Source organism: Etheostoma cragini, chromosome 8, assembly GCF_013103735.1.
Source record: "Etheostoma cragini isolate CJK2018 chromosome 8, CSU_Ecrag_1.0, whole genome shotgun sequence".
NCBI lineage: Eukaryota > Metazoa > Chordata > Actinopteri > Perciformes > Percidae > Etheostoma > Etheostoma cragini.
Genome location: NC_048414.1, coordinates 9098364 through 9125888, shown reverse-complemented (window position 1 = coordinate 9125888; position 27525 = coordinate 9098364). Strand labels below are relative to the sequence as shown.

The 27525-nt window shown below is 44.2% G+C and overlaps 1 protein-coding gene and 1 long non-coding RNA gene across 2 annotated transcripts; one reads left to right on the top strand and one right to left on the bottom strand.

Moving 5' to 3' along the window:
* The first annotated feature begins 622 nt into the window (after positions 1-622).
* On the top strand, positions 623-17772 carry LOC117948423 (zinc finger homeobox protein 3-like). Its single transcript, XM_034878036.1, has 11 exons — positions 623-865; positions 3185-4889; positions 4980-5518; positions 5682-5895; positions 6553-6660; positions 6793-6929; positions 7163-7273; positions 8761-8911; positions 9090-13801; positions 13943-14614; positions 14748-17772. Exons 2-11 carry the CDS (start codon positions 3221-3223, stop codon positions 14862-14864), a joined length of 8430 nt encoding a protein of 2809 aa, XP_034733927.1. The 5' UTR covers positions 623-865; positions 3185-3220; the 3' UTR covers positions 14865-17772.
* Positions 861-27489, bottom strand: LOC117948426. Its single transcript, XR_004657441.1, has 4 exons — positions 27204-27489; positions 9311-9442; positions 1241-1343; positions 861-1071 (listed from the first exon to the last, which is right to left on the bottom strand). It is a non-coding gene; the product is annotated as an uncharacterized LOC117948426 (long non-coding RNA).
* Positions 27490-27525: the final 36 nt, after the last annotated feature.

Genomic DNA, 27525 nt, shown 5'->3' with positions numbered 1-27525 from the left:
CGTCTAACGGCTGCTTTATCCCAAACAAAATGTCAGTGTACCATTCCTAAAATAATCCTCCAGGGCCTTGCAGTGTGCTTGTGGTGACAGTGTCGCATTTTGTAGCAGATTTTCGGGCATCACAATATTCTACTAAAAAGCCTTTTGTGTCTGTCTGGTGAATATTGCTTGTTTTGACATTAGTGTACTTTGTTGTATATTATCCCGTATTTTGGTGCAACTCGAGATTCTTCTCTATATCTCATCTCTACATTTTTTAGATAATGCTGCATGGGATTTGTCTAAACATCCACCTAAAATGTATCACTGGGCTTTTACAGCGAAACTATTGTATTTATCATAACAATTCCACGTTTTAGCTTTAATTTCTCGTACTTTTTAAATATTTTCTTCTCCTCCTTGTCCTCTCTATAGGTGCCCTGTAGCCTCTCCCCCTCCCTCCTCCCTCCCACCTTCTCTCGCGGAATCCTATTGATCCAAACGGGCTAATTAGCGGTGTCTGCGCAATTACGCACATGCGCACTGGGCGTAATCTCAGCCATTTTTTGAAGGAAACTAATTAGCAGGAATAAAGAGCCAAGTGTTTTCCCCCCACAGTGATCAGAACTCATTCTACCTCTGGAGCTCGCACAAACCCCTCCGTCCCCCATCTTCTGTTTACTACAGCCTACATGTAGCTTTAATTACAGCGTTGTTTGGTAACAACTTGGACTCCGCTGCTCTCTCCCTCTCCCCATTTTTCCTCCTGGCTCCGTAAAAACGCAGAGGATCATTCATAAGGAATGAGTGGGCTCTCTATACGATTGCTTTCTGGACTACTACACATTCAGCGTACGGAGCTTTGTACCAGAGCCGCTGCAGAAATGTAAGTCTTCCATTTGTTTACGATATTAAAGGCACGGGAGGAAGCAACCCAGCGCTGGAGAGGAAGGGGTGTTTGGTTAGTGCAGCCTGTAAATCGCACAAATCGAGCTTTTGTTAATCTGCTTGTGCATTGAGTCACCTGTTACTGGATACTGAACGCGATCTATCTTGGTTTCGCTGAATCGGAGTGTGGTACGGTGCGGTCCACTGTAAACAAAGGCTGAAGTAGTGTGCAGGCTGAGTGTTGGTCAGTGGCTTGACAACACCGACAGAGACAGGGAGTGAACTTCAACTCGCTGCTCGTCTGGTATTCTCCAGTATAGTCCCGTTATTATGGTTCCCTGAATATTGCGAAAATACAACTTAGTGATATTACCTTGAGACTGGTGTTGTAGGCTGTATGCGCGGTCCTCATGCAAAGCAGTTGCGTTCATAACAGTATTTGTCCATGTCCAACTGTAGGGAATTTGTCCAGGTCCCTAGAAAGACTTAACTAAATGCATTTTCCTAAAGTATAGCCACACAACTCTTCTCTATGTGTCTTTCTCTCTCCCCCTCACACCCCTGTCACTCCTTTCTGTCTATTCTAAACACACACACACACACACACACACACACACACACACACACACACACACACACACACACACACACACCCTAACATAGAGATTCAGGGGACACACTTTGTTGTTGGATGTTTTGTTGTATTCATTGTAAAAAGATGTTTTGTGATTTCATATTTCTATAAATCAAATGTACGATTTCAGGTGGACATTATGAGAATTAGGTTGCAGTGCACAAGAGGATTTACTCACATTAACACACATACAGTAGATGTCCACACACGCTGTAAAATGATGGTTTCCTGCACTTGTGATCGATAGAGAGCCAGGAATGTTTGTATAAATAGTTACATTGCCGATAGACACAGGGTATTGATTGCAGTGTAAATGAAAATCTTTATCAGATTAGAGACTGTTCTCAGCTGCTGGCAGGCAGGCTAGCCCCTCAACACTATCCAGCGGGACAGTGGACAGCTGCAGTGGGCAAGTGTCTGTGGCCTGTGACATAAACACAGTACATTAAAGTACAATCAGAGTGCCGATATGAGCCATATATCTTTAAGGTGCAGAGAGGGGGGGGGGCTGTAGGAGAGAGAGGGTGTTTCAGCAGGAGGGGGTTGGTGTGCTGGTTGAAGGAGAAGGTGAAAGGGTACATTAAGGTCTCTCCTTGATTAAAAAAAAAAAAAGGTCAGTAATGAGATTGTGGGACACACAGAGTAAGAGAGATGTATCTGTCTCATCTGGCATCCATCTGTCAGTTAGAAACAGAAGAGGAAGGGGAGAGGCCCGATTTATCTTTTAGAAAGTCTCCGTAGTGGAAAATTTGTAATGATTAACTTAAATGTTTATGGTCAGTCATGCATGATAAAATGTTGTATCCCAAAAGCCAAGGAAATACAATCTTGCAATTGAGATTAATTTGCTTTATATTGTTTTTTAAACACTCCACCATTATTGATTGTACATGCATAATACATAAAGTTTCCATTTATTGCAAAAAGAGATTAATTATTTTAATGTACATGATTGCTTCAGGGTTTGTGTATTTAGTATGCAAACAATGGGACCTACAGGAGGTGTACCCAATGCTACACATACAATGGGGAGAGGAGAAATATAATACACTGCATTGTAACACACACGTCTGAAATTTTGAAAAAAAACATTTCATTTATTCAAAAAAGCTTCATACAAATATTTTGTATTTTGGACTAGATTAGATTAAACAGGTATTAATGTATTGTGACCACCCCTGTGTTTGCACTGCATGTCATAAAATGGCTCGTGCTAAACCGAGATCCAGTTTCCTCTCATAATATCTCTGTGCCAATGCACAATAAAAGATGCAGAGACCGATACACTGGCTTTGAAAACAGTTCTTTTATCCTCTTTAATCTAAGTGTGGCAATTTAGTGGAAGCCCTTTAGCTCAGAAGCATTCAGTTCTTTTTTTAATCCTATCCCCTGAGGAATATTATAGACCTCCTACGTAGCCTTTACCCGCATTCCTTTACCTAGTTTAGCACTCATGCTATTGATTTTCCCATTAAGGGCTAAGGCTAACCCCTGAGTAACCAGCCTCTGTATTGCGCACTGTGAGGGCAGTATTGAACAGATGCTATCCAGGGACTGTAATCAATGGCCTTCACTGTTATGCAATATTATTAACATGACTCATTAATTTAATTTTGTCCTTTTTCTTCTTCTTCACTTTTCTTCTGTCTGTCCTGCTCTATTCTTCTCTTTTCTGAAACACAGGTCGGGTGGTAATGTGTGGCAGCTGTAGCCTCTGGTATGGACAGCGGTGAGGGAGGAGGAGGGGATGGAGGGGGAGGAGAGGAGAGAGATACTGACCTCAGTCCCCAGGCTTTATCTCTTCCTCTCCAGACCCTAGCGGTCATTCCGGAGCAGGGGTCATCCTCTCATACCTCAGCCATGGCCCCTGCCAAAGAGTCCCTTACTCTGCCTCAGCAGGAGGAGAAGGGCGCACAGGGGTCCCAGGCTAGAGAAGAGACCCAGGGAGGTGAGCAGAAAGAAGGAGGCCTACATTTGCAGGAGAATGGAGCGTGTCAAAAGCAGGGGATGAAGGAAAACTTCGGGGAGGGACATTTGTCAGGGCAAAGGAAGGAAGAAGGGGAGGTACATGTAGGTGTGGGAGAGGCGTCAGTTACAGGGGGCCTCCCAGCAACCCTAAGCAGCAGAGGCGGAGAGGAAGAGAAGGAAGAGGAGGAGGCCATCTCAAACCAAAGCCAAACCAAATCCAAATGTTCTTTATTACCTCAACAGAGCCAGCACAGCTCTTCTTCCAGCACTGCGAAGGCCAGTGGCACACTCGACAGCAAAATAGCCGCCTCTCCAAAGCCCTCCCCCACTCTTTCCACCTCTCCAAAGTCCTCCCCTTTTCTTTCCACATCTCCAAAGCACTTCACTTGTCTGTCCTCTTCTTCTGCCCTGCTGAGCGAGACAGAGGTAAAAGACATTAAGGGAGATCAGGGCTGGATTTCTGGGTTTCCTCAGCGCTTTAAATCCCAGCAGTCTACTCCGGCTTTTCCACTGGCAGGTACGGAACCTGCCAGTACAACTGCTGAGGATGATGGGCCGACAGGGGTTCCTCACTCTTCCATTTTCAATGGAGATTGTGCCAAAGCTCCAGAACCAAATGACAGCCAGTTAGACACAGATGTGGATGACGAGGGAGACAAAGAAGAAGAACATAAAGAAGCTATCCTTAAAAACCTCAACCAAGAGCTCTCTCCTAATTCACTGACCAGTCACATGACCATAATGCACTCACGCAACTCCTGCAAGACACTGAAATGCCCCAAGTGTAACTGGCACTATAAGTCTCAGCATACACTGCAAGCCCACATGAAAGAGAAACATCCGGAGACAGGAGGCCAGTGTGTGTGTGGTGCCTCTGGGGGAAAGTGTGTGTGTGGCGGTTCAACACGAGGTGTGTGTGGATATTGCAGTTCGGGGAAACCCCATCCTCGCTTGGCCCGTGGTGAAACTTATGCCTGTGGCTACAAGCCCTACCGCTGTGAGGTGTGTGACTATGCTACGTCATCGAAAGGCAACCTCAGCATACACATGCAGTCGGATAAACACCTTAATAATGTTCAAAATGGGGGACACTCGAATGGTCCCCTGCACACTTCCAACATTACCAACAACAGCAGCTCCTCAGACGGCCACACAGCGGATGAGCCCACGTACAAGCCCCCACTCTCTATTCCCACGCCCACTACCCAGCCCGCCAAGCTCACACCAGCTGCACACACTCACTCTCATGGTAAGCGGTGGCGGTGTGATGTGTGCGACTATGAGACCAGCATTGCCCGCAACCTGCGCATACACACCACCAGCGAGAAACACACACATAATATGCTACGGCTCCAGAGAGGTTACTATCTGTCTCACTGCCGTAGTCTTGCCCCGCAGCTCAAACACCTACAAAACACAGGTGAGTAATGTGTCTCTCGGTGTAATCCAACTTTTACAAAAACAATTAAAAAAATTGGATATTCTTACAGGAGATCCCTCTGTGTTTTAGGTGCCGAGCTCTCCTTGAACATGCGACTGACCGGTCAACAAGTCACAGATCAGCCTGTCACTCTTGGGTCTACACTGACTCCTTCGCCCTCCCCCTCCCCCTCTCCCCCTCCAGCCCTATCTCTTTCCCCCACTGAACCCCTCTCCCAGGGCATGTTTCAATGCCTTGTCTGCTCCTGCTTTTCGTCCAACAGCTTAGAGTCTGTGGAACAGCACCTGAACGCCCCGCGCTCTCTGCCTCAGTCTGAGTGGTGCTCCCTGGTAACTGGTGGCTGCCACTGCATGCTGTGCGGCTACACCACCCCGCTGAGGGCTAACTTCTCCTTGCACTGCCAGACTGACCGACACCGCACCCGGTACCAGCTGGCTGCTCACCTCCAGGAGGGTGGGGACAGGGGTCAGGAGGGGGCATCCCTTATTGCTAAGGGCAACCCCGTCCAGCTGAGATGCAACTTGTGTGACTACGTGACCAGCAGTTTGGACAAGCTACGGGGACATTCCCTCAGCTCACACCACGAGGCCAGCGTCCGAGTTTACCAAGTCAGTACACTCTCAATAATAACTTTGTCTTAGGACATGCAAGCAGCATTTTAAACAAATATGTATTCAACAATCCATGAGAATCAGAATATATTTTTGAACTGTTGTCCAACCTGATTATTTACTTTTACTTTATTTACTTTTTCTACGTCATTATTTTTAGTTCTTGCAGCAGTATGATGGTGAGGTTGATGGAGGTTCATGGCTGTTCCATTGTCTCCTATGCAACCACTCCTCCTCTTCTAAACTCCAAGTACTGAAACACAGTCAAACCCCAACCCATCAGCAGAGGGAAGGGCTACTACAGCTGCAGCCACTAGGTGGAGAGGAGCTGGCAGCCATTTTTACCATCAGGAAAAGCCCTGATGGTGTCATAGGTGAGAATATGAACTGTGCGGCCTTATTTGATTTGATTTGATGTGTTTGCTGACATCAGTGAGCAGACAGGGGATTAAGATGAAAAGAGGGAGAAAATGAGTAATGGCTGTTGCTGAGATATTGACCAAGTAAATTGATTTGTCGATACACATCCTTGTTATATCCCCAATAACCCCTGACAACAGCTAACTAGCACCTGCTAATCAACGGACCAATACAAATCTCCTAGATAAGAATGGAGGAGATGGATGCTAGTCACCGGTCTCCATTCTGTTTAAGATAAAACACATCACTTGGAGCGATGTGAATTACTGACAAAACATCTAAAATTAGTAGTTCAACACTTCAGTTGTAAACTAAGTCTATCCTGTGATTTGTCTATGTGTGGATTAAGACTTATTGAGGTGAACTGATTGTTTGTAAGTCCATATTATGTCTACTCCACCCCTGAGGAGAAGCTAATGGAGAATCAATACTTGATCAATAGTGTATGGAGGCAAGCAAGAAGACTGAAGTTTGGACCAAAGACATTGTTTTTTTTAAAGGATGCTATCTACAGGATAATATGAACTACAATTAGCCTGATAGTTTATGAGAACATATTGTTTGAAGCACAATGTTTGTGTAACGTAATTATTTGTTGTGTCCATTCCCAGGAGAGCTCAGCGAGGATATGGAAACTTCCAGTGAGACCACCACTAGTCCTTTGGACACAACCAAAGACACTTGTAACTTGGGGGTGAAGCAGATCTCTGAGGAGAAAGGTATGGCTGCTTCAATGTGCAAAACAATTCAACACATTCTACAATGTATTATCCTTAACTCAAATGATAGCATGATAATATCTTACATAAATATAATCTTATTTTCATTTTCATGTGTATTTTTACTTGAAAAAGAAACTAGTGACAAGGAAAGAGAAAAGAGGGACTCATTGCCCTCAGTCAAGCGTCGATCCTCTGGATGTGAGGAAGTGGAAAATGCTATCTCAACCAAACGCCCCAGAATACACCAGCAAAATGAGAACCAGCAGGTGAGCAGTTAACACACTCACTCTGACATCTCTCCATTAGTGCATGTATAGGTACTGGGCATGTTTGTTTGTAATTCAGGCCTTTGTGTAATAACAACAGAGTTTAAATTGTAATTTCCCCTAGTGTAATTCCACAAACTCAGCACATGAGTGCTTTCTTTAAACCTTCTAATCTAACACTTTTTAACCATTTTTTCTCACTTCTCTCTCTTTTCTTCTTTTAACTTTTTTAGACTGTCCATTGCCCTTTGTGCCAGGTTATACTCCCACACACACACCTTCGACAGCATCTCTCACATGTGCACAGTGTGGCGCAGGACTGTGTAGACAAGCTCATCAGCACAGTAAGTGTATGCAAGTGTGTATTTGTTTGTATTTGCGTTTGTCAGGAAGCAAAAGAAAATGAGAAGGCAAAGCAATGGGGGATGGGGGAGAGTGAAATGTAGGGAGACCATTCCATTAAGAAGGCACCAGAGAGAAAGGCAGCGCTTTTTTAATGCATGTTTAAGTAGCTCCCCGCTATCATCTTTGATGCAGCCGTGCATTTTGTGTGTATGTGTATGCGCGTCTTTTAGAGTGGAAGAGAGAGGATTTGACTGAGTGAGGGAAAAGCCAGTCTTTCTATAATGCATGTTTAAGTAGCCCTCTATTACCAGAAGTGCAGTCAAGCTAAAAAGGGGCCCCCATGCTTTTTACTGTGTCTCTCCAACTAACAAAGACTGGTCATCTATCCACATCACCATCCTCCATATCCCTGGCCCGTATGCTAAGTGGCCTTTGTCTCTTGCGCTCTTCGCCTCCACTTGACTGACTGCTTTTCACCCTTTCTCCCCTCTGCTGTCCCTCCCTCCCCCCTCCAGCGACTCCTATCATTCCTATTCAGCAATCTCTGTCCTTGCCCCTCCCTCTCTGTCTCTCCCAAGCTCTCTCTCAATTTCTTATGTTACCCCTCCCTTACTCACTCTTTCTCTCCGAAGCAGTTTTTTTGTTCATTGCCCAATACTTTCTCCCTCCCTGCTCGCTCTCTTTTTCATATTCTACACCCCTTACCCCCCATCATAGTCCTGCCTCCCTCCCTCCCCTTCCTCACTCTCTCTCTGATAGTAATTGAGGTTCATTAATTCAGACTGAGGTGATGATGGCCATTATGTACCTTGCTTTCCAATTACGTTCTCTAGATTAAGCCTGACCTTCAGTTTTCTCTGCAGTGTGTGTGTGTGTGTGTGTGTGTGTGTGTGCATGCGTGTGGTTGTTCTTCTCTTTCTCTCTTATGAAGCTGTTACGAAGAGAAAACTCTTGTCATGTAAATCTCATCTTTAGCTGTATGTCCTTTCCTAAGGGTAGCTAGCTGTTCGCATAGATATAGTATTTGCTCTCAGTGCTCGAAGCTGTGGAGATGGAGCTTTTCTATATGAAGAATGATTTTAAATAAATTCATTATTCAGCTCAGTAAAGTTTTATTAAACCCTTGGGGCATGTTAGAGGGTGTCACAGGAGCTGAAGGGCAGACACACACATATCTCAAACATATACACTAAATTGATATGCCTTGCTGTCTATACTGCTGTGCAGGCAGGTGCAAGATGTAACGATATCCTTACAGATTCACACTTTAATGTTTTATGATATTAGGACTGGGTGTGCAAGCCCTCATGTTTATACATGTTGATATTTGCTTGCTATTATGCTGTACAATTAAATGTTTTATTCATAATGTGGGATTAAGAAAATATGGTAATATCCCATATTTCTTTCAGTTCAAATAGGTGTGTAACTGGCATTAAAAAAAAAACTTACAAAATTGACAGACTATCACATTTCTTTCTTCCAGGTCACACTATCCATGGAACAACCGCAGCCTCAGCTGCAGACCGAACCACAGACTGATGATAGTCAGAAAAATAAAAATACCAAGAATAACAAAACAAATTGTACAGATACTGCTGATTCCAGTGCCTCGGTTGGTTCACAGAAAAACAAAGGTTGGTATAAAATTATGATAAAACTGACCAATCATCATCAACTTAGATGTTAATTGAAGAATCATAAATGCCAAACCACACAAACATGTCATGGTTATTTGTTCAAAACACATGCTCTTCTTGGTATAATTTTGATTAAAATGCACTATTACTATTTACTTTATTATGCATTTTGCAGGAATTTCAGTAGAGAACACTGAGGGAGATGTAGCCGCACCCAAAGACGTCACAGCTCTACTCACCCCCCCCCTTGAAGACACCACTCACCCTTCCAATGGCAGACTGGCTCCTCAGTCCCCAACTCAGACCCCCACCTCCTCCCCGGCCTCCTCCCCGCCCTCCTCCCCGCACTGCTCCCCACTCGGCGAACCCCCTCCCCTTCCTGATCGCCATGGTTACCGTTTCCGTTGCAGCAGGTGCAGCCTAGCGTTCCCCACTCAGGAGAAGCTCCAACTGCACTGGCAGTACCATGCCATGAGGGCGGCGACAGAGTGCCCCCTCTGCTCGAGACAATGCCGTAGTCAGGAGGCCCTGCAGAGACACATGCAGAACACTCACTCACAGCTTGACAACACACAGGGCCAGAATACACTCTTACCGCCTCACACTACTCAATACATGGAGCATACTAAGAGTTCAGTTCAACAAGATTTTAGCTTATCACCTCAAGTGGGTCAAGAAGCAGGAGAGCATGAGGATGAACAGGTAGAGGAAGAAGCACTAGGTATGGAGGGAAAGGAGGAACAAAAAGAAGAAGTAAAATTAAAAGAGAAGTACATGGTTGGGGAACTGGATGGAGGTGAAGAGAATTTAACAGAGAAAGAGATCCTATCTGAACCTACTTCCAGCTCTTCTGTCAAAAAGAGCTCTAACCCAACAATTGATCGCTATCTGGATCCAACCAGGCCCTACAAATGCACAATATGCTCTGAATCTTTTACGCAGAAAACCATTCTTCTAGTCCACTATAACTCTGTGTCCCATCTACACCGGGCCAGACGAGCCCTACAGGACTCTGGCACAGGTGTTGCTGCCCCTGAGGCTCCCCGTGGCCCAGATCCTAGGCCCTACCGATGTCGATTGTGTGGCGTGGGCTATAGCCAGAGCTCCACACTGGACATACATCTTCGCTCTGTCCTTCATCAGACTAGAGCTCGTGCTGCCCAGAACATAGCTCCACAGAGCCCAGCATGTAGTGTACCAGCTCCAGTCTCAGTCTCCACTACTGCCACTCAGGCTGCTACACCCAGAGGAGAAACATCCAAGAGTTTGTCATTCACCAAGAGGCCAGATGTAGTAAGCTCTTCAACCTCTTCACTTTTAGGCCCTGGATTAGCAGCAGAGGCCCAGCCAACCCTGTCCAACCAAACTGACAGTAAGCATGCTAAAAAGAGAGTGGCAGAACTTATAGCATCAAGAAACCAGCTAATGCTAATACAGCAGCAGCAACAGTTAGTCCAGGCTCAGGCCCAGGCCCAGGCCCAGTTACAGCACACAGCTCTACTCCAGTCCCAATTGATGCAGCACCTATCCTTTGGGACAGATAATCTCCTTAACCAACACTTCTCCCTGGCACCAGACAACTTGCTCTCTCTGCATCAGCAACTTCTTCTCCCCTTTTACATGTCAGGAGATATGAATCTTAACCCAGATTTGGCTGTTAAGAGCCTAGAACTTAGTCAGCTATTATCTGCTAACTCTATCCTAAAGGAACAGGTTAAGGCAGAAGTTAAAAGGGAGTTCCAACCTCAAGTAGAGGTGAAACAACCTCAACAACAAAGTTCAAACTCAACTATTAACCAACCAAAGGATCATGTGCAGTGTGAAGCCAAGGTCAAAGCTGGCTGCAGTGGATCCTCCATCAACCATTCAGAAGGAGAACACAGCAATTATATTCCTGAGGAAGAAAAAGAAGAATTGCCTGTTCCTACTGTTAAAAATGAGAATCAGAAGGTGGAAACTGGATTTAATCTTCTTGGATTGCAGTGTCCACCGCCCAGAGTGCCCTATGCGGCTGTGAATGGGGAGCCTCTCCGAGCCCTGCTGCAGAGTTATGGCTATGAGTTGGCACTGCAATATATACAAAATAGACACAGACACCAGCAGCAGATATCAACTCATATGATACCAGATAAAAAGTGCTTTGATACCAACAAAATGAAGGTATGCTCAGAAAAAGTTGAGTTCAGTGGACTGCAGGATGGAATGATGGAAGGCTGTAAAAAGGACGGCAAAAGAATAGAGGGCAATGGAGAGATAGAACAGTTTCCACAAAAGAAAAAGAATGATCAGGAATCGGCAAACAAAGAGAAAGGATGTTGTGGAAGAGGAGAAAAGTGTAGAGATTGTGGCAAGCTTTTTTCAGATGCCTTGATTTTAAAAAGCCACCGGGAGTACATTCATAGGATACTTTTTCCCACTCCTGCACTGGAGAGGTTTTCTAGAGAATACAGGATGCAGTATGACCAGATGTATCCGCTCACACAGCCTAAATCTGGGGATTCAACCGCTTCAGCTGCAGCCCCAGTCCCGTCCTCAGAATCAGAACCAACACCGGAACCAGTTATGCCTCAAAGTAAAAGTCTTGCATCCTCACCTATTTCCTCATGTTCAGATCCCATAACCAAAACATGTGCTTCAGGTACAGACCTAACACCAAATGCCCCCACACCTTCTTCTCCGGCATTTTCTTCTCAACCACACAAATTTGAACAAGAGGCAACCATCCCAAGCACATCTGCTACAGCTACTTCTCAAACCACATCCACAGCTAACTCCATACCTCGTACCTTGCCCAAAATACCAATGCTTCCTCTTTCCTTGCCCCAGCTTCCTTTACCTAAGCTTCCCCTACCCCACATTCCTTTCCCCGTGGACCTACCTCTCCTCTCTCCGGTCCTGCAGTCTGTGGGTCTCCAGCCCCAACCTTGGTTAGACTCAAGTGTGAACCCTGAGTTGGCAAAACTCCAATCTCAACTCAACCCTGCCCTACTAGGGCAACAACCACAGCTCAGTCCAGCTTTGCAAGGTCAGCCTCCACAGCTCAATCCTGCGCTGTTGGGTCAACCATCCCAACTCAGCCCTATCCAAACAGGACAGCAACCCCAAGTTAGCCCAACAATGCTTGAACAACAAGGTAAGAGAACCCGAACCCGGATCACAGAGGAGCAACTGACTGTTCTGAGGAAACACTTTGATATTAACAGCCTACCCAGTGATGAAGAGATCAACAAGATGTCTGCTCTGTCTGGTTTGCCTCATAAAGTCATCAAACACTGGTTTCGCAACACCCTATTCAAAGAGCGCCAGCGGGACAAGGATTCCCCTTACAATTTTAATAACCCCCCAACCATAGCCCTGGAGGAATCCAGAGAGGAAGTAGTACAAAACCTGCCTCTGACACTTTCCCCTTGTTCGCTGTCTCCGGGCCTTCCAGCCATCACCTCCCCGCAGGCCCAGACAACAGACCTCCAGAGAGGAGAGGCCCATAGAGGCAGACGCTCTTCCCGAACCCGCTTCACGGAGCAACAGCTGGAAACCATGCAGGGGGTGTTTGAGGGGACCCCCTACCCCAGAGAGGAAGAATATGACAGGTTGTCTGCTCTGTTGTCGCTTCCGAACAGAGTAATTGTCGTATGGTTCCAAAATGCTAGGCAAAGAGCCCGCAAAAATCAAGACCGGGGGGCTGACAATGGGTCAGAGGGGAAGAATAAGCTTCAAGAAAGTCAGCGATCAAGAAATAGCTGCTACAAGAATGATGATGATGATGATGATAATAACAGCTGTGGGGATGAAGGACAAAGTGAATCTCAGAATGAAAACTCCATGGATCTGACTTATGAGTATTACACAAACCCTGACTCACCTGTCCTTGATTCTTCTTCTCACTGCACAGAAAGTGAGCATCTAACAGCCAAAGGTGAACCAACACCTCTTACTAGAAAACCGGAAGATAACACAATCTCTCCACTGCTTAACAAGAGTTCAGCTCTTGTTCAAACTAAAGATGGAACAGCAGATGCAGACATCCAACGTAAGGAAATTGTTCAGGCAATAAAAATAGGGTCCTCTCCACAACATGAGCCCAATCTGCAGCCAAAAGGGACTCCAGAAAGAACCCAGCCTCGCTCTTCCTCCACTTCACAAAAACCAGTACCCATTACGCCCACAGCTCATTCCAGCCAGGGCCATGAGCACAGTCCTTCTTCTGATCAAGCTGTTGAAAAGCCTGCTGATACATCACTTGCTCCAGAGTCTGAAACAAGCCACATTCGGCTGCCTGGTTCCACCTCTGGCCTATCCACTGAAACCCAGCCAAAAAACCATCTCCAACCCCAAACCCAGACTCAGTTCCAGTGTAGTCTCTGCCCAGTGTCCTTGCCCTCCCTCCAGCTGTGGCAGGAGCATCAGACCAGGCACCTCCTGGCAGCTCAGTCCCAGGTCCAGTTTCTCCACACTGGGTTCACAGACCGACCTATGCCTTACATGATGCTCCATGCCAACCATTCCCTGATGGCCAGCCAAATGCTTTCAGGCGCTATATCCCAGATGCACCCTAATACCACACATCCTATGATTTCACACTTAAATAGCATGCAAATTAAGAACACACTCTCTGATCACTCGACTAACACCCTCAGCAGCCTCTCTCAAAGTTCCTTGACACCCATTAAGCAGAGTTCAAAGCTTATGTCAGAGACCAGTTTTGAAGGCCAAAGAAGCAGTAGAGAGATTGAGGAGGAGCACCGACGGGATAAGCGTCAGAGAACCACCATCACCCCAGAACAGCTTGAAGTGTTGTATCAGCGCTACAGCATGGACTCTAACCCCACCAGAGGAGTCCTGGAAGGGATTGCACGTGATGTAGGCCTTACAAGACGTGTGGTTCAGGTATTTTATGATTGCTTGTTGTGTCTGATAATGTGTAAATGATTTGAGAGAGAGAGGGACAGAAATCAAGGCATAGCAAAGGACTTAATGCCTTTGTGTATCTCAAATTTTAAAACATGCTGGTTTTTCCTTTTTTTATAGGTCTGGTTTCAGAATACACGAGCCAGAGAGAGAAAAGGACAGTTTCGGTCAATGGGGCCAGGATCCAGTTTCAGCTTGGGTTTGAACCACCTACGCTGTCCATTCTGCAGGGCTCTCTTCAAGGTGAAAAGTGCTTTGGATGCCCATATGAGGTCTCGCCACTGGGCAGAGGCTGAAAGAGCAGGCTACAACTTATCGATGAGTAATGGATCCAATGGGCAGATTGGGATGGCTATGTCATCTGTCATGGAAAGACCAGGCCCATCTATCTCCTCCAACCTCATCCCAAACCATGGCTATGTCATCACTAATAAAGAGTTAACTATAAAGACACCTGTGACCTCTTTTTCTTCAACCACTGATCTAAATAACCCAGAGGAGGATGATGACTATGATGAAGACGATGAGGACTACCAATGTGAGGAAGGTTCCAGTATGGCTGACCAAGGGTCTCCTAGTCCTGAGGGATCTGGGGGCCCAAGTTCATATTGGGGTGAGACGCAAAGTCTGCAACAGCAACAACATCAGCAGCAGCAGCAGCGCCAAAGGACACAGATGAGCCACTACCAAGTACTCCAACTCAGAGACTTCTACAGGAGCCACCGTACCCCTAACAGACATGAGTGTGAGAGACTGGGCCAAGAGTTGGGACTGCCTCACCGAGTGGTGCAGGTACATTTCCGATATTCATAAATGATAAAATGCAGTTTGATCTGACTGTATTAAAGAATAAAAACACTAGTTTCAGAACAATTAAATCTTTTAAGACTAATAGCTCATTTTTTCAAACAAATCTTTTTTGCAGGTGTGGTTCCAGAATGCCAGAGCCAAGGAGAAGAGGGCCAGGAGCCTGAGCTCTGATTCCGCTGAGAGGGAACAGTCGGAGCTGTCCGCAGGGGCAGGGGAACGAGACAGAGCGTAGAGAGGCAGATTGCGGTCCCTTTGCTTCCTTCTACCACATTCTCCCCCAAACCTCTCCTGCACCTGCTATTGTCCTCTAACCATATACCTTTTTCACTTCGCTGCCAAACCTGTAACCTAAACACCCCAAAGATGCTGAGCCACAGTGGCCCAAAGAGAAAACTCTCAACTGAAAGTAAGAGAGAGCCTAAACCAAGTCCTCTCCACCACAGCTTTCCTCTTTTCATATTGTTCTTAAACTCTTCCCTGGTCTGTTCTTTCTTGTTGAAAAGAGTCCCTCTCCCTATCCGTCAGACACCTTACTACAACCAAACACCACCTTGATAAGAAACCAACCAGTTGCCACAGAGGCCAAAGAGCATTCTCCAAGTATGTGACCTCACTGCCCAGCTTGACCTGCAGTCTACCTCTCAGTCTGCATGACAGACTTACAGTGAGCCCTCCACCAGACAGTGCTTAATGACTAGCTGTGTAGCATGTTGTGCCAGTCTGCAAGAGGCTGGAAAAGAAATTGTCAAAGAGATTTTAGTGTAAATAGAGAGCTCCAAAAGATAAACTTGAAGAAAAACAAAGCAGTTAACAGTGGATGAAAAAGAAGATGATGAAAAAAAAGACAGAAAAATAGATGGAGGTATTCACATAGAGCTTTTGTAAAGACTGACTCAGATTCCAAAGCTCGTAACCAAAATTTTACATGTCTGTGGATTTAGTTTCAACATGTTTGTTTTCAATAACAAACTGCAGAGCTGACGTCTGTACAGCAAATGGGTGATATCTGCAGCTGGCAAAAGTAAGCCGAGTACCAATAAACTGATACGGTGCCAGACTGCAGCTTCACCTTCCACAAGCCAATGATGAGTCTTCTGTTGTACATGTACACCATCTATGTTCCTTTAGTGGATAACAGCCCAAATAGCACAGAACGTGAAGGCCAGTTTGTCCTGAACGGGGCAAACTATTTTTTATAGCACTCAACCATTATACTGTATATGAAAACTTTAACCAAACTCAAATTTACATTGTGTGTGTTTAGTAATAGTTTCTTAATATAAATCTTATGGATTGAGATAAACTGTCTTGCTTCGATATAATAGTGTCATGATTATGAAAAGATTATGACAGCTTTGATATGTTCTGGCAAGGTGACTTACTGCCTTTCCGTTCTATTTGAATATACCAATGGCTGACCAATGTTATGTGATTAATGTAAAGCTTTCTATGCTCAGGTCAACAGCTCAACATGGCTCTGCTTCAAATGTGATCTTAATACTGTATTTTTCTGTTTTTAAAACAGAACAGGCATGGTTTAACCTTGGACTAAGTATTTAAAGATATCAACAAAAACATCTGTATTTCAAAGATCTGAGCTTTTCACCACTGAGTAATAGATTGTGACAAAAACCTTATTGAAACTAAAGTGTTTAATAGTGTGAGGGGTAAATGTACAGTATTTAGCTTTTGTATGGTTGACTCAAGACTTCATTGGATGATTGAGACATGGCTCCCTTTTTCACTTATAGATGGGGAGCTACTGCGGAAAGCTGAGAAAAACTTTGGCTGTTATCGATGTTATTTTTGTACACTTAATTTATTTTGCCTCTTTCTCCCTCCTTTCCTCTTTTTCTCTCTACCTTTCTTCCTGTGTTCATTTGCAACCAGTCCTTATTCTAACTGTAATAATGATAATATAACAATAATAGCTAAACAATAATTAATGCTTTAAGACAAAAATCCAAAGACGTAATGATACTTTAACCATATGACCTACAAAAATAAGCGCTACTGTTTACTTGACGATGTATTGCTGTTTTTAAAGAAGGAAGGAGTCCCTATATCTAAGCTACTGTTTTCTGCCTCTCATAAGCACACTGGAGACTCTAACCAAAACCCCAAACTAGAGCCATGGCAGTCTGTAATATAGCGGTTAAAGAGTTTTACTTCTCTTGAGAAATGTTGCAGTTTATTTTCTTTCTTTTTTACCATAGTGTTGAACTTCAGCCCTTAAGGATGTCCAGTTTGCTGCTAATGTACTGTAGTTTCTAACGATACTGTAGAAAGATGCATGCTCTGATCGCTTTACCACTAGGCTTTAATGACTACAAACTGTAATGATAACTGTGATGCTGTTGATAAACTGCTCCTATGTTGAAAACAAATGGATATGTGGGGCTCTATTCCATCAGGTTTGTTTTTCAGTATCCTATGAATTACCCCTTCTCAGAAGATTTAAAAAATGGCTTTCGTAATACCAGAAATATTTTTTAAGCTTCCAGTTTTAAAGAAACCTGCTTGGGGCATTAACTTCTCAATGCTTATGGAGATACTGCATAGCTATTTGAAGGAGTTTATCCCTGAACCTTTCACTGGTATGGTGTCAGTCTTTCTATGTTGCAATGTCTCTAGTCCATATGTCCAGCTAAAACAGCTTTGCTGAACTCAGACTGACATCACAACCAACTTTCCAAAGGATGTGGACTGACTTACTCTGTCATGTTTTGTTCTTAAACTAACCAATGTTTACGACAATACCAATGAGCTTTCTTCTGTACAGAAATGTGCATTCCAAATACCACAAAGGCAGTTTTTTGTATACTGATTATTTTAAATTTAATTTGTCGTACTCTCTTGATCTTAGTGACTGTAAGATGTACATATTGGGGTCCTCTATGCTGAAGGGACTCTGTTATCCTTACTGTAGGTAAAACTATTCTTTTATTTTTTTCTGGATATGTTGTTGCCATAGTGATGACCAAAAAGATACCTGTGATGTGCACCTGTCCTTATGTCCTGCTCCAGTGGTTTAGTGTGTCTCTATACTCTCCCTTCCCAAGTTTTCCCCTACTGGTGTGTGTTTCTCTTCCTTTCCCTGCCCATACTCCACTGAGCTAAATAAAGTCTGCTTTGGTGCATGCTCTGGTCTCATCCCTTTGGTCTAACCGAGAGAAGCCATTTTATGAATGATGTGGTATGTGTCTGCCCGTAATATCTGTGTTCCATATTCCAGGTTTTGTGTGTGTGTGTGTGTATGTGTGTGTGAGAAAGAGAGAGAGAGAGAGAGAGAGAGAGAGAAACGGCAATGTGTGGAAGGCGTTTGGTGAAAGGAGCCATGACCTCTGGGGTCACTTCATTAATTACATTTGTGACATTCAGCCAGATGAGTTTCCTTTGTGACTAAATAATATGATGAATATTAACGACCTCGGATGAATTACACTGCTGCTTCTGATGATAATGTGTTTTACGACTCTGGGAGAAAGGGGAGTAAAATTGTGCACCACAGCACATTTAGGACACTCAGATGTTCATATGCAACATATCAGACCACAGCATAGGTTTGCAGAACAGATTTTATTTTGTTGAATTTAGTTTGTATGTGTAAAACCTTCCAGTGGTTGATGTGACTCGCCAGAGAAAAAACTACAATGCAAGAATGTGTCGTCCAATGTGACCATGAGTTTCCAGCACAGACTTGTGTCTGCTCCTTGTTTTGTAGCGGCCAGCCATTCATTTAACCCTTACACATGAATGCGACAACTGAGGCCATATACTGTATCTGTGAAACAGTTCTGATTGGGGTTGAAGGCAGGGAACAGACAGATACATGGGGAGAACAATAGAAAGTAAACACAGAAGAGGGCTTAAGATAGCTTCGTAGCTGATGATAGTCATCTTAGAAAGTCATCCAGATAAAGTGATCCCCCACCATTTCTCCCTCTCTCTGTCCTCCCCCTCTTAATCAAATGAGTACTGTGCAGCTGGTGGGGTTGCGGCAAAAAGGGGGTACGAATGTGTGTGCTGAGGAGGGGGGGGGGACTTTGAGAGATGGCGTGAAATTATTGCCTGCTGGTGTATATGTGTCGCTGGGGGTAGTAGGGTAGAGTAGGGGGTTGGGCTGGGGGGGGGTGTAATGTCATTGCCTGCTGGTGTATCTGTAGTGGGGGCTCATTTAGATTTAGATTGGTTATGTGAGGAGGGAGCTGAAAGGCCAGCTCATGTTTATGCATGAATCCCAAAGCATGCTGCTATGGTGGAGTCCCGAGTTAAAGAGACAGAGCTGAAATACATTCGTACATTTAGACACAGCTCTGCCTCTTTGGATAAGGCTTTAGTCGAAGCAACGCTGTGCTATCAGATACATTTCAATCAGTGTGTGTGTAGGCCTGTTTGTGACATTGTGGATATGCAGATAGATTACATCTGTTCCCAAATGAGCATCATGCTGCTTCTTTTAATCTTTGAGATCTCATTTTAGTTTTAAAAATGCGGACACCACCACCCACTCCTCAACTGTGTCCTGAAGATTGCTTTGGTAACTTCCCCAGCTGATGCAGACCTATACACAGAAAATGGGTGCTTCCCACATTACACTCACTCACACACCGAGAGTAATCAGTAAATGTCTTTGAAGGAGTTTGTTCAGCACTTCATCAGGTATAAAGTGGTTTTTATTTGGAAATGTGGTCCCTATCCATCTTTTAAATGACTTTTTAATGGTCGTCACACCATCCTAATCAATCATGTGGCAGAGCTAGCCTGCGAGCGCAAAAACACTCTATTTATAATTCTTACATTCCGCTGCAAAACCTCTGTGCCTTCTTTTTACTGTAAACAAGTACAAAAATGAGTGAAATTGTCTTTCTGATTTTGTGGAAACAATAGAAATACTTCCTATACCGATCGCCTGAATCCTAGTCATGAGGTACCCTGTGTAATCTGTCTTTATATCACTAGACCTCTGTAGAAAGGGCTGATATAGCTTATACAAATACTACTGTTTTTTGTCAGTCTGGTGTGTCTCTACATTAAGGCCTTCACATTTTTTTGTGACCCCTCACCATCCCCCATCCACACTGTCGCCCTCCCTGTTGGACCCCCTTCAGTGCTTTACATCTATAATGAGATACAAATACGCATCAGCAGGACAGTGTCTACGCCACGCGTCACTGTGTGAATATTACTCACACTTATTAGCTGGATTATGTTAATCTTTACACTCTCTGCTCACAGACAACAGACTCCCCGTGATGTGGGGGTGGTCACGGCAGTAAGCGTGTGCCGTCGCGTGTGTTTGTGTGTGTATGGCTGTAAATGTGTGTTGGAGTGATTGCCATGTTGTCAAACTGATCTGCATGTGAAAGTGCAGTTTAATTTCATCACTTATGCAAATGAGAAAAGCACATATGCATGCACATACATACACACCATTGACAGCTTACTACTAAGGTCAAAAAGACAGTAGTCATGTGTCCATCAACGTATTTTTATGCAGATTTTTAAGTATAGTTTCAGAAAATTTTAATGGTAATGGGAAAATTGGAAAAAGGTTTTTCCTGCACGCTTGAGGTGTTTTTTTTCTTTTTTTTTTCTTGAAAAAGAGTTAACGTGCAAAATGGAAGATGGACACTGCCTTGCCGAGTAAGATGTGATTTAGTGAACATGTAACTCACATGTAACTTACATGTAAGTCACATGACTATAGTCCCGGTATCCATCAGTTGGCGGAAGGATCGGGATATGGATCCCATCCAGTGAGCCGTACACTTGTGGCACAAGGTGCGTAGTGGAGTTGCGTTGCGCTATAGCCTGTGCCTCATTCATGTCGGGTAAATTGACAAAATTGTTCAACAGCTTGAATGGTATGGCCCTGCACACCACGTATACGCCGCGGTGAAGGGATGTCTTGCTGACACCAAATGTCTGCCACAACCTTGTATTCTGCACAGGTTGCCAACTTGTACAATGCTACCGCTCTCCTTCTAGCAAAATAATTTAGCCTCTAAACTCTTTGATTTAGCAAGCCGGTTTGCAATCTACAACCATGCGTAATGTCAACAAAATCACCCTTTGTGTAGTGTAGTTTATTCGCTCTAAACCAGTTGATGGAAACGCTTAAAATTTGCTTTTGCTTTTTTTCGTTATTTAAAATTTTGCTTACAATTTGCTTGAAAATTAGATGGAAACATGACTAGTGTGAGCTATCCTGTAATTGACTAACACAGGGTGGCACTACCACATGTAAGTGATAGACTTGTCTTGGCATAATACAGAGAAGCCACAATGGATAGTTGAACTCCTTCAGATAAATTAGAAAAAAAGAGTGGATGGGTCAAGCTCACAGTAGACTAAAGCACTTAAACTGTTATTGGAAAATGTCCGACCGCACATCTACTGATTAATCGTTTTTTTCAGACTGAAACATTGATAGTATCCCAGTTGGAATGATTGATTGAGTCCGACACATTTTAATTACGCCCAAATTAAATGAATCGGCTGGCAGACTATAAAACATTGCTGTTTAATAACGACTCCCTCCATTTGGCTTTTTTTTTCTTGCTTCATCCAATCCCATTTTGGCTGCCTGCACCAAATAACCTCTCTCCATTTAATGATATGCAAATTAATTTTCAGGAACCCCATGATCCCATGCGATGATTAAACTGAGATGACATTAGCTGCCATGCTGTAGCCACTGTCACTGTTTCTGTCTACCTCCTTCCTCTTTTCCTATCACTATCATCTTTCTTCATATCCACGACAACGGCCAACTGGTGATATTAAGGGGTTCATTGTCACCATTCCCTTATGAATTTGCTTTGAGAGATGACATTCTGCGTATCCAGTGTTATTTCAGAGTTTTTCCAAAGGCAACAGAGGTGGAGCATCAGAACGAGAAATGTTGGTTCTCACACCACATGTGGTAGTGGTACACCGAAGACATACATGTTACAACAATATATAATTATTGGAACGCAGCAACATCACATAGACGATTTTGGTAACCTTCCACATCTCTTCATTTTCCACTTCCAGTGCTCCCCTCCCACTGTTCCGTTTCAATCTGGATTCAGCTCCACCTCTGCTGTCGTTTATTGTACTCCATTTGCATAATGAAGCCCAGGCTTAATTAAGATCCCACTGGAGTCTGGAGCCAAGGATGAAGAAAAGAAGGACGAGGAGGAGGGGAGGGGGGATCCGGCGTTCCTTAGCTTATCCGCACGTGTCCAAATCGGAGCCACAATTTAAGGGGGGAGTAAAGCGTTGACGAGCGATTAAATCGCTAATTATGATCGGCTGTAAGAATTAGTGTGTGGCTGTTAATTAGCTGCATATGAGATGCCCAGACAGTTGCCCGCCCTTGACGACTGCAGCCCCCTCCCTGACTGGCAATAGAGAAACACAGCTTGACACCCTGGAATTGATGCCAACACATCCCTCCCTTTAACACACACAGCAGGCTGAGGGGATATCCCTTTAAGAATGTCCCAGGTGTGCATGTGCAGGAAAGAGGCACTTTATCATCCTTGTCTACCCACTCCTCGTGTTCTTCGTGAAGCACATAATTCCCCATTTTTTCTTCTTCTATATACTTTATTCATTTAGCTCATTATTCCTCTTCTTACACATCCTCTTCCTTTTCCTCATGGAATGGTATGATCCCTTGTAGCTCCTTGTGATGGGCAGCAGCTTCCTTTCAGTGCAGCAGTTGGCACTGAGCAGGGTTGGCATCGAGGAAATGGTATTTGTCCAATACTCCTACCATACTTGCATTTGGCTCTGGTTCAGACCTTCTGCTACTATTTTGTGTCCGCATTTAATACGCTTTTCTACAGCTTCTGGTGGCGCCCATGAATGCTTCCCTGTTTGCGCTTGGCATGGTGCCATCTCTGTTTCTTGTTTCTCCCTTGAGGGGATGCCATCGCCAAAACATTTAAGGCATCCAAAATGCTCTGCTCACCGTATGGAGGTTTCTGTTTGCAAATGTGTGTTATGTTGACTTGGCATCATGCCATCTTTCTCCCCGTGCCCTTGCCGCCCCTGAAAAGATGCCATCACAGAATCGCTGGCAACCGTTGCCCGGGCACCTCTTCTTGGCTTTGTCCAAGCAAACAAACGGCGATTAGCAGCGAATCCTCAGGAGGTGATTCCCCTTGTCTTTGACCAAGACAGTTCTCCGCCGACTACTTTGATTGCTTCGGGTGTGCCGCGACTGCAGGCTGGCATGGCGCCTGCTGGCTGGCACGCAAAGGCTGGCATTGAGAGAAAGAAAATTTTGACAAATGAATAGAATGCAGGATTTTTCGATATTTTTCTTTGCATGATCGACGGTCGTCAACGAGTCACACCTTACAATTTCGTAGCATAATCCATTTCTGTCCTCAACACACTTCTGTGCTTCCCTTCATCCATCTACAGTCGAGTCATCCTGTGTCTGCTGGCATCTTCCTCACTTCTATGCTCTGCTGTCAGCAGATATCTTCCTCTTCTCTGCCCACTCTGCTGTTTGTTTCGCCGCATTGAGCCTGTGCCAAGGTGGCACCATGGTAGCAGTATGGAGGTCTGTTTCTCTTTCTCTTCCATTCTTATTCTCCTCACCCCTTCGCCCATGCCCATGCCCGCCCCCGCTCAAGTCCTGACTGGATGGCACTGTGCCAACCTGCCACCGCCATCCCTCTCATTTCTAGCTCATCCCTCCGTTGCCCTTCCCCCTGTCTCTACATTTCCATCCCTCTCTCTTTTAATTCATTGACTTTCTGAATCATTTACCCTCTCTGTGTGTATAAAATGGTCTTTGTATATTACAACAATTGTAAATTGACGCATTTACAACTTTTCATTTCTTAAATGCGTTCCGCGAATCGGCTGTCTTTGTTGTCAATTGGGAGACTTTTTTGGCACCTGAAGGAATGCTCTGAGCGACTGCCCTGTAGGTAATTACAGCAGCAGTTACTTATTCCACCGAGACAAGAGGAGAAAGACAAAGAGAGCCCTGAGTTTGGATAAAGCTTGTGTTGTTTTAATTAACTTTTACAACCCCCATCTTGTGTGCTTCATTTCACATCTCTAAGAGCCTTGTACAGGTTGTGCTTGTTCAAACACTATACAGCAGTACGATTGATCAATTATCACTAAAATCGATTGTGTACCATTGACCTCACCCACTTTACGAAGATGACCTTTGCCTCCCTGCTTTTCTCTACTCTGTAAAATCTCTTGTGTCAAACAAAAGCTGCCAGTGGTGGTGGAGCTATTAAGCAAATACTCTCATTAGTACACAAAACATAATGAATATGTAAATGATGTGTGTAATTTATGCATGGGCTAAGATACTTGTTCTCCTTTCAGTCCTCCATTGCATTCACTCTATTTATATCCCCTTTCCTTAAAACTACACATTCTTTTCCTCTTTTCTTAGACCACATCCTGTGAATGAATCCATTGGGGACTTCTTGAGGTCTTACTATTGTCTTTTTTATTTTGGGGTTGTTGTTTTTTTACACCTCCTACATCTCCTTGCCTTTAACCATGGTTTGTAGTTTCTTATAATCTTTCAGAGTCTCTCTGTTTGCTTCTTTCTGTTCACAGACTGTCCTCTACAAACCCTGCAGTGACGCATTAAACCAACAACTGAGTGTTTGAACAAGGTCTTTCTTCCAGGAATACGAATAATCTACCCACTAAATCGCATCCACACTAGACTGTGTTTTATGCTGCATCTTCTCTTTGTCCCTTTGTGATTGTGTTGATCTCAATGTGGGGTCCAAACTGTGTGGTAAATTGAAGCATTGAATGTCCTGATAGACGGTGAGTAGCCTTGCTCCTGTCTAGGATAAACACCTATAATACTCTGGCTCCCTTGACAATCACCATAGCAACAAACCATGGTACCCACGTGAGTTGCATAATAAGATGTTCTCCAAGACCACGGACCATAAAGCAGCGACAAACTCCACACCCGCAGCTATTAGTGTGAATCAGAAAATAACCATTCAAATGTCAAACTTCACCGTTGACTTATTCCTGATCAATCTTCTCTATTTATCAAAAGGCACGCATCACACAACACACACTCTGAGACGCTCATGCACCTTCTCTCTTTTTCTCCAGACCTTAACAGGTGCTGATGAGCCACAGTCAATGATTGTAATGAGCTATCGATCACCGTGGGAAAACCGAGGGGCATAGAGGGAGGTAGGGGGAACCAGAGGACACACACACAAACAGAAGGACCGCCAGAAGAAAAAAAACTAAACTCCAAATGAACTAAATGGAGACAAGCTACAGGGTATCGATACTTGCTTTAATCAAGTCCTTATCTCCTATTGTTCTGCTTAAAATAGAATATATGGGGATGTGACTTCTGCCAGCGCAGGTTGAAGGGAAGTGTTCAACTCAAATCAGCTTCTGAACGGGCTGATCTGCTCAGGATGACCATGCAGACACGCTTGTCATGACCGAGTCCAGATGCCAATGAACGACTGCACTGACGCAGTATCTCTATTTTCCTCTCTTTTTGGGCTGTGTGCATGGAGTAGAGGCAGACAGCTTTAGGGAAGGGGGAGGTGCATTGTGTGTGTGTGTGTGTGTGTCGTGTGTCTTGGCTGGCGTTTCAGATAATGAAATGCAGCAGGGAACAAAGAGCTGGGGGCCCCTATTCTCTGTGCTGCAGCTTCATTTTCACTCCCGTCAGTCTATGATTCTTCCAAACCCTTTTTCTTGTATGCGTGTGTGTGTGTGCTTATGTTTGTATGAGCAGTTTGTTGTGTAGACCAGTGCCCCCCCCCCCCCCCCCCCCCCCCCCCCCCCCCCCCCCCCCCCCTGTTAGTATTCTGCATGGCAGATCCCCCTAATGTAATAACTGTGTCTGCATGTCTAATTTACAGCAGGAGAGAGTAAATAGCCTGTGGTTAATTACAGTACGTGTGTGTGTGTGTGTGTGTGTGTGTGTCCGTACCGTATGTCTGTGTGCCTATGCATGTGTCTACATGCGCGTGGGTGTGTCAGAATGATTTATGAGTTGCACATAGCTACACCAGTGGCCCGTTTCTCCTCACTTAGTTTTTAATCTGTCTTTCCATTAATTTTCGCGGAGACGTTATTTTTGGTTTTATATTAGTGTCCACGAGGATGCACATGTGAGTGCACGTATGTGTTAATGAGACAAAAGGTGTGGACATTTTGTGTGGATCGAGGCTACTTGGGCACCTGAGCTGTACTTTGCTTTTTAACTCTTCTCCCATTTCCCTTCCTCTTTTTTTTGGTGCTTCATTCACTCTCTTCATTGAGAGCCACAGTGACTACAGATCTTTATTGACAGTACACGTTGGAACATGGAAACAGCAGGTCAATCCGTTTAGCCCAAGGGCCGATACACCAATTCACCAATTTGTCAGTGTTAGTTTGAGAGAGAAAAGCAGCTAATCTCTCCTCTCTGCTCTCTATTGATCACACACTTAGACTCCACTTCTCTGTCTAAACACTATTGATTCTCTCTCTCTCTCTCTTTCTGTCTTGTTCTCGCCACATACCACAGCTTTCAACACATCTTCCTTTCATACTCTCTTCTTCTCAAATAAAAGCCTAATTAATTGAGACTATGTGTCCTTGTACATTATGCCCTGAGTCTCACTTTAGACGAATACCTGATTTTTAGCCTTAACTAAATAAGACTTTGAGTAATTTTTTGTAAAATGGAGCTTATTAAATTAAAAGCATTTTAGACGGTGGTCCTTGTATGGTTTACAAGTGTCACGCATTATTGTTGTCTGCCGAGTATTTCCAAAAGCACATGCATGGTCTCATTTAAAAAAATCAATTACCTAGCAACCCCTGTACAGTTTGAATACAAAGCATTATTTCAAATTCACTGCTGGGTACAATGTTTTCTGGCTTTGTTTTTCAGTCTCACATCACAGGGTGCACTTGAAAAGGACCACATTCCTGTGAAGATGAAGGCTATGCAAAGATTATAGAATGATTTTCTTAAGGGAGATGCCCCCCACCATCATTTTTACATAAATTCAATTGAACCAAAGATCTCTATTAGATTGGATTTAGATTGTCTGGGCCCTTGTCGTGTCACATTTTAGTAGACTATAGACTACATTTTGGGAAAGGAGTGATAACACTGTTGATGAGAAGATGAATCAGAGGAAGAGAAAGGGAGGCAAACAAAAAGACCTTCCCGTAGCATGTATCAAATGTAGGCTATATCCCTCTACCATATTATTAAATTTATGAAATGTTAACAGGGAATCCCAACTGTTAAATATATTCTGTGAAAAAACAGCCAGGGAGCCATGGGTTTCACAAGCCTCCCTACATAGGTATTTGTATGACTGGTACACCCTCTACTGGCGATATTAACCCCTTACAATTATTTAGCTTTTGCAAGTTACAAAACACGAACACATGGCTCGTGTAAATCAAAATCCGCGGTTTAGTAACCGTTTCATGGATAACGCTATGGTCAGGACACGGAGCGCTCAACTACAAAATGGTTGAATTTAAAATATAGTACTTAACGTCAGACATACATTTTATGTCTATAGTTTATCGTCACCTTACTGTTGAAGATGACTCATACAGTGGCTGCTGCCGAAATAGTAAAACCTTGGTGAGAAAGACGTTACAGGAAGTGCTGGTGGGTGGAGAGGGTCCAGAGGTTTCTTTTGCGATGTGTGTATCCGCTTTGGGGCACCAGGAGACCCGCTCACAGTTCCTATCCCTCATCCTGCCCCTACCCACGGCCAACAGCTCCCTGCACCCCATCCTCACATCCACCTACAGGGGATATTTCTCTTAGGTCAGTGAGTGTTTGTTAAATAGCTAAGTATAATTATAAACGTGGTTCGAAGTTACTGATGAAATAACTATAGTTAGCT

Excerpts from the sequence above, each read along its gene's own strand:
- LOC117948423 (XM_034878036.1), top strand. The coding sequence starts at position 3,221 with ATGGACAGCGGTGAGGGAGGAGGAGGGGATGGAGGGGGAGGAGAGGAG. Across the intron at positions 5,519-5,681 it reads CCAGCGTCCGAGTTTACCAA|TTCTTGCAGCAGTATGATGG; the intron begins GTCAGTACACTC and ends CATTATTTTTAG. Across the intron at positions 5,896-6,552 it reads AAGCCCTGATGGTGTCATAG|GAGAGCTCAGCGAGGATATG; the intron begins GTGAGAATATGA and ends GTCCATTCCCAG.